At 49.1% G+C, this 7,588-nt stretch overlaps 1 protein-coding gene and 1 long non-coding RNA gene across 2 annotated transcripts in view; both read left to right on the forward strand.

The window, feature by feature from the left end:
- Positions 1-1,727, forward strand: part of LOC140405496 (uncharacterized) — a 157,463-nt gene extending 155,736 nt beyond the window's left edge. The window contains exon 3 of the long non-coding RNA XR_011938626.1: positions 26-1,727. This is a non-coding gene — a long non-coding RNA (uncharacterized lncRNA). The remainder of the gene's footprint in view (positions 1-25) is intronic.
- Positions 1,728-7,213: 5,486 nt separating this feature from the next.
- Positions 7,214-7,588, forward strand: part of marchf9 (membrane-associated ring finger (C3HC4) 9) — a 74,749-nt gene continuing 74,374 nt past the window's right edge. Inside the window, exon 1 of the mRNA XM_072493629.1 lies at positions 7,214-7,586. Coding sequence (XP_072349730.1) covers positions 7,484-7,586 — 103 coding nt within the window. The 5' untranslated portion in view covers positions 7,214-7,483. The remainder of the gene's footprint in view (positions 7,587-7,588) is intronic.

The following is a 7,588-nucleotide window of genomic DNA, read 5'->3' on the forward strand; positions in this document are numbered from 1 at the left end:
AGAAATGATTCCACTTTCTTTTCAGGCTCATACCCCAAGGAGATCATTCCACAAGCCTCACATGGACAGCAGAACGATCATTATGGTCCTCATTCTTATTATCTCCAGTGAAGCTGGAACTATAAAAGAGAGAGAGGAAGAGAGGATTCAAAATCAGAACTTCAACATCAGGTCTTGCCAGTAGAAAGTCTCTTGCTTCATCATGAAGCCTGTCATTGGTACTCACCAGCCCAGAGAGGTTAACATGAGGTGAGACAGATACGCTGAATGACTGTTGAGCAGTCCGACTCTGACCTTAAAGAGGTCTGTCAAGGAAAAGGCAAATGGTACCAGAGCATCAGAGCCACATGAAGGCAATGTAATGACTGTCTGAAAATGTGTGGGAGATGGTGGGGTTGGCTGCAGAATCCAATGCCATCTTTTGTTGCGCTTTCAAAGAGAGTTTCCCTGCAATTCAGAGAATCTTGAAGCAAGTGGCAGCTCCAGGAGCATCGCTACATGTTCCTCATATCAGACACTTGTTGACACATAAGCCCGTGGATCTATTGAGGAACGATCTTCAGGAGCTAAATGTCTTGATGACATTTGAATTTGATATATCTGAATTTCAGGCCAATCGATTCGAAACAGAAAATAGGAGCAGGCGTAAGCCTTTTGGCCCCTCGAGCGCACCCCGCCATTCAATATGACCATGGCTGATCCTCTATCTCAACACCATACTTCAGTGCTCTTCCCATACTCCTTGACACCTTTAGAGTCTAGAAATCTATCTATTTCCTTCTTAAATATTTTCAGTGGCTTGGCCACCACAGCCTTGTGTGGTAGAGAATTCCACAGATTCACCACCCTCTGAGTGAAGACATTTCTCTTCCACTCAGTCCTGAATGGTCTACCCCGTATCCTGGGTCTAGACCAGTGTTTTTCAAACTTTCTTTCCTGGGACCCACTTTTGCCAACTGGCCGGCCTTCGCAACACGCACCATGTTAATTTATCTTTAATGCAAAAGGGAAGCCTGCTTGGTCCCCACGATCTCACTCCAATCAGGTTCGCAGGAGGAGAGGGAAATGCACATATCAGGTGCAGACCTCAGCCAGTTCCATTGTGCCGTCTTCACCTTTGTGAAAACAGAATATCCAACCTCGCACAAGTAGGTCATTGTGAAGGGCAATAACAACAACATACTCATTTTACTCAGCACTGGATACTCCTGGGAGATGCTACTCCAGAATGCTGACAGCTTCATGGACTTCTGGCGTGTTTTTAATGTGGTATCACCGTTCAGGTACAGAAGCATAATCTTTTCATTTATAGTCAGCTGTAAGTTAATAACCGCCTCCGGGGTCTCAAACTTAAAAGGAGTTTTTCACCCACCCCCTCACTTCCAAAATTTGAAACTTTTCCTCTCATTTGCCAGTACTTCCCTGCATATACAAAACATGGGCTATGCATCTTTATTTGCACTGGCACAATTGACAAAACCATACCTCACGGGTGGCACTGTTTGACCCCCTTGGGGGGCCAAGGACTGTGCTCCATTTGATTTCCCCCTTACACAGTTGAATATGAACTCCCCCGGTAATTGGGGATGGAGTTTCCCCTTAACAAGGGGAAACTACTCTATAACAATCCTGACCTGGGTGCAGGACGGAGACGGTGGCCCTTCGCGGAGAAGAGTAGTAATGTTTGTGATCTTGTGTACACCGTAATAAACCAGTCGTCATTTCTACCCTCCCGTGTGTTCCTGTTGTCTTCCTGTTTGGGTTCTTCAGGCACAATTGACAAAACCATAACTCAGGAAATCATCTTTATACTGTTTATCCTCGAGTTAAGTTTCTGCTTTGTAGGCTGTTAACCAGAGCCTTGGAGTTCTGTACAGAGCTAACACTAGCACTGCTCTGTCCTGCCCTGGACTCTCCTGAGCAGCTTTCTCCAGCAGATTCAGTTGAGATCCTGTCCAGTAGGTACACTGCCTATTTATGTCTCTGACCGTCTCTTACCTGTAATAAAATGATTCATTTTCACAGTCCTCTTGCCTTTCTTGCCAGCAGCTAGAAAATGGAAGCAGCTCTCCTCTGTGATTTGGCGCCAAAAGCACGTATATAGAGAGCGCTTGACACCAAGTGTACGTGCAGGGTGCGTGACTTGCTCACTGCTGCTGCTTCTGTCTGGAAGACTGCACACAGCCTCAATTCTTCTCGTTTAAAAGGCGGCATTGGCCACCATTCTCAATAGAAATGCTGGTAGCGGCTATTGGGTTCGTCTCCCATGATCGGGACCACTGCGGGAACACCGCGACCGATCGCTCCATGACCCTCGTGACATCCGTCCTTGAGTTGTGACCCGCACTTTGGAAAAAACCTGTTCTAGACCCCCCCAACCAGAAGAAACAACATCCCTGCAACCAGTTTGTTCAGCCCTGTTCGAACTTTAGACATTTCAAATGCATCCCCTCTCATTCTTCTAAACTCAGGTGAATCGAGGCCCAGCCAAACCTATTTTTCCCTCATACAACAACCCTGTCATCCCAGGAATCAGTACTCTGCTGTACACTCTCTATGGCTTTCTTCGATAATGAGACTAAAGCTCCCACACTCCTCCAGGTGTGGTTTTACCATGACCCTGTACAGCTGCAATAAGACATCCCTGCTCCTGTACTCAAGTTCTCTTACAATGAAGGCCAACATACTACTTGCTTTTCTTTGCAGCACGGTAGCACAAGTGGATAGCACTGTGGCTTCACAGCGCCAGGGTCCCAGGTTCGATTCCCCGCTGGGTCACTGTCTGTGCGGAGTCTGAACGTTCTCCCCGTGTCTGCGTGGGTTTCCTCCGGGTGCTCCGGTTTCCTCCCACAGTCCAAAGACGTGCAGGTTAGGTGGATTGGCCATGCTAAATTGCCCTTAAGTGACCAAAAAGGTTAAGAGGGGTTATTGGGTTACAGGGATAGGGTGGAAGTGAGGGCTTAAGTGGGTCGGTGCAGACTCGATGGGCCGAATTATCTCCTTCTGCACTGTACGTTCTATGTTCCGAACTGCTTTCTGTACCTGCATGCTTGCTTTCAGTGGCTGGTGTACGAGGACACACAGGTCCCTTTGTATGTCAATGTTTCCCAATCTATCACCATTTAAATGTGCTGTGCCAATCTGATTCTCTGGCCGAAGTAGATAACTTTGCATTTATCCACATTATACTGAATTTGCCATGTATTTGCCCACACAGTCAACTTAGAATCATAGAATATCTACAGTGCAGGAGGAGGACATTTGGCTCACCGTGTCTGCACTGACCCTCTGAAAGAGCACCCTGACTAGGCTCACGCCCCACCCTATCACTGCAACCCCCCAACCCCACCTAATCTTTGGACACTAAGGGACAAAACAGCATGGCCAATCCACCTAACTTGCACATCTTTGGACTTGTGGGAGGAAACCCACGCAGACACGGGGGAACATGCAAACTCCACACAGTCACCCAAGGCTGGAATTGAACCCAAGTCCCTGGCACTACGAGGCAGCAGTGCTAACCACTGTGCCGCCGTGTCTACATCGCCTTGATGCCTTTTAACAACCCCCTCACCACTCACATTCCCACTAAGTTCTGTGTTGTCAGCAAACTTGGAAAGATTACTTTTGGTTCCCTCATCCAAATCATTGATGTAGATTGTGAATGATGTGGAGATGCCGGCGTTGGACTGGGGTGAGCACAGTAAGATGTCTTAGAACACCAGGTTAAAGTCCAACAGGTTTGTTTCAAACACTAGCTTTCGGAGCACTGCTCCGATGTGTATCATCCACAAACTTACTGGTCAACCCTCCTTCACCTGAGGAAGGAGCAGCGCTCCGAAAGCTAGTGTTTGAAACAAACCTGTTGGACTTTAACCTGGTGTTGGAAGACTTCTTACTAGATTGTGAATAGCTGGGGCCCAAGCACTGATCCCTGTGGAATTTTAATGAGGCAACGTGACAAAATCACATAATAATATCTGCAGTGCGTAGCTCAGAGCGAAAGGCTGTGGCATGCCTCACACTAAGATGATTCAGTGGGACTGTAGCTCTCTTGAACATGTCTCTGTGTATTGACTCACGGTTATGCATAAAATGGATATCTTTCACTTTAAGCTGCAGAGAATTTGAATGGCCTTGAATTGCTGGCGCAAGAATGGAAAGAGTGCTGATTCCAAATGTACATGAGAATGGGACTTTAAGATGACATTCGGTGAGGTCACTGAGGAAGAGTCATTAATTTGATGCTTGCAGTTAGTCTCTTTTATCAGCCCACATTATCTTAAATGCCCGCTGAAATGGCCTCAGTTCAAGGGCAATTGGGGACGGGCAATAAATGCTGGCCCAGCCAGTGACACCCACACCCATGAATGAATAAAAGAAAAATCTGTCATTTGAGGTGTCCTCTGACAAGTGCAAAATTATTATTGGAGATGCTCGGCTGGATTCCCCGTTTCTGAGACGAAGTGTTGGTGCCGGGGAACGTTTCATGGACTTCCATGATGGCAAAACTGGCACCGCGCCTGGGCCGATTCAGCGACTGTTATTAGCCAAGACATAGAGGTTAAGAGCAGGGAAGTTATGCTGGAACTGTCTTAAACGTTGGTTAGGCCACAGCTAGAGTACTGTGTGCAATTCTGTAATCCACATTATAGGAGGGATGTGATAGCACTGGAAAGGCTGCAGAGGAGATTTACCAGGATGTTGCCTGGGATGGAGAGTTTTAGTTATGAGGAGAGATTGGATAGAGTGGAGTTGTTTTCCTTGGAGCAGAGGAGACTGAGGGGGGACAGGATTGAGATGTATAAAATTGAGGGGCACAGATAGAGTAGACAGGAACTTTTCCCCTTGGTGGAGGGGTCAATGACCAGGGACAGAGATTTAAGGTAAGGGGCAGGAGGTTTAGAGGGGATGTGAGGGAAAACCTTTTCCCCCAGAGGATGGTGGGAGTCTGGAACTCGCTGCCTGAAAGGGGGGTGGAGGCAGAGACCCTCAGAACATTTCAGAAGTATTTAGATGTGCACTGGCGATCCCAGGGCTGACACGGCTCTGGCCAAGTGCTGGGAAATGGGATTAGAATAGTTAGGTGGTTGTTTTTGACCAGTGCAGACTTCATGGGCTGAAGGGCCTTTTCTGTGCTGTGTGACTCTATGTGCAGGTTAGGTGGATTGGCCATGCTAAAATTGCCCCTTTGTGTCCAAATGATGTGCACGGCACAGAGACAGGCTATTTGGTCCAAGAGTCCAGTGATGTTTAGCCTCCACTCCAGTCACCTCCCATTTCTTTCTCATCTAAATTTACCATAATAACCATATTCCCTTCTGTCTCACACAAAAAGCATCGTTGGCTCCGTTCTCTCTCCCCAGAGGCTGTCAGACCTGCTGAGATTGTCCAGCATTTTCAGTTTTTGTTTCAGATTCCAGCATCTGCAGTAACTTGTTTTTATATTTTCCCTTTCTCATTTGCTTGTGTAGCTTCTCCTTAAATGCGTCAATACTGGGCTGGACCTTAAGGTCTTCAAAAGTCTTGCGAATTAAATAGCAAAGTGGTGTTGCACTGAGATGAGCTGTTGGCGATGACAATTTATTTAACTGAGTTGCTTTATGCAGGAAGGCTCTAGTCACTTTAGGGATCAAAGTACACACGGTTGGTCAGAACCTGTAAATCCTTGTTCAACTTCTCTGGAAACTTGCTGTAATTTTCTCTCTCCGGGAGGTTCTGACTTAATGCAAAGTGATTTTTAAAAACCAAATATGCCCATTGGGAAACTGATGAGATTGGGGAAAATGTTGGCTTTATTCTGCATAGATCTTGTGGAGTTGATGGTGTTGATGGAATGCACCATATCTGGATAGGACAGGCTGGATGTACCAGTATAAAAGCAAATTACTGCGGATGCTGGAATCTGAAACCAGGGAGGAAATGCTGGAAACTTTCAGCAGGTCTGGCAGCATCTGTAGGGAGAGAAAAGAGCTAACGTTTCGAGTCCAGGTGACCCTGTGTCAAAGCTAAAAGGCATAGAAAGTGGGAGATATTTCTACTGTAGGATGAGGGAATGAAAGCCACAGAAACCAAGGGAAAAGTGTGCTAATAGCCACAGAAACTGGATGTACTTTAGCCCTTTCAATTGGCATGAGCGCTATCAAACAAAATTTACATAAAGAGATATGAGGACAGGTGACCAAAAAGCTGAGTCAAAGACGATTTAAAGAGGTGTCATGTTTGGGTATGGTGCAGGTAAAATCAAAAAGAAACGTTACTCTGGAAAATAGAAAGAAAATGGGAGCAAATCAATGCCTCCCGGGAAACCGCCGTCCAGTTTCATCCATTGAAACTGACAAGGGGCTGGTTCAGAATTCGCAGGAAATCCAGGCGTGGGCGATGTTAACGTGCAGTGGCTAAATTTCAATAGCACAAGGGGGGGGGGGTGTATAAAATGGCAATAAATGTTGAATTGAACAAATTCAAAATGTGAATAGTGGGAGGAAGGTGTTGAGCTGGGTGATTATCAGTGTGTTGGGTACAGACTGGGCTGGAGACAGGTCGGAGGCATTGACTCCAGGCTGGGAGTGTGTGCATGGGGGGGGGGGGGGGGTGCAGGGAGGGCAGGGAGGGGGGTGTGTGCAGGGAGGGGGGGTGCAGGGAGGGAGGAGGGGGTGTGCAGGGAGGGGGGGGGGGTGCAGGGAGGGGGTGTGTGTGCAGGGAGGGGGTGTGCAGGGAGGGGGGGTGTGCAGCGGGGGGTTGCAGGGAGGGGGGTGCAAGGAGGGGGTGTGTGCAGGGAGGGTGTGTGTGCAGGGAGGGAGGGGGTGTATGCAGGGAGGGGGGGTGCAGGGATGGGGGGTTGTGTGCAGGGAGGGAGGGGGTGTGTGCAGGGAGGGAGGGGGGTGCAGGGAGGGGGTGTGTGTGCAGGGAGGGGGGGTGTGCAGGGGGGGGGGGGTGCAGGGGTGTGTGTGTGCAAGGGGGGTGCAGGGGGGTGCGTGTGTGCAGGGGGGTTGTGCAGGGGGGTATGCGGGGGGGGGGGTTATGCAGGGGGGGTGCAGGAGGGGGGGGTATGCAGCAGGAGGGGGGTATGCAGGGGGAGGGAGGGGGGTATGCAGGGGGAGGGGGGGGGGGGGGATGTGCTGTTTCTGTCTGCACTGTCCAGCAGATGAAGGCAGGGCTCCGGCGATGAGACGCGCACACGTCGGGTTTAGACGTGCGCGGGTTGGGGAATGTGTGGAGAGGGGATGAAGGAGGCGGGCGGGCGGTGCGTGGTGCCGGGGAGGAGCGGCTGGGTGGAGAGAGGCCGGGGAGAAGCGGGCAGCTCCCTCTCTGCTCCGGGTAAAGCGAGGACAATGACAGCGGCGCCAACCCGCCGCCCAGCCCAGCGACCCTGCTGTCTGTAAACGCAGATATCTGTGTGTCTCCCGCAGCAAGCCACCCTTTCAATATTTTTTTAATCGTTTTTCTTTTGCATACGATTTAGTGCAAACACCAGATGTAAATGATGTTTAAGTATCACATCCGCATGGTTTTCAACGACCTAAAAGTGCTGGTTTTGATGAGATCTTTCGCGATGCAAAGGAGCGAGCAGGATTTAGAGACGGGC

Source organism: Scyliorhinus torazame, chromosome X (assembly GCF_047496885.1).
Source record: "Scyliorhinus torazame isolate Kashiwa2021f chromosome X, sScyTor2.1, whole genome shotgun sequence".
NCBI classification, from domain to species: Eukaryota; Metazoa; Chordata; class Chondrichthyes; order Carcharhiniformes; family Scyliorhinidae; genus Scyliorhinus; species Scyliorhinus torazame.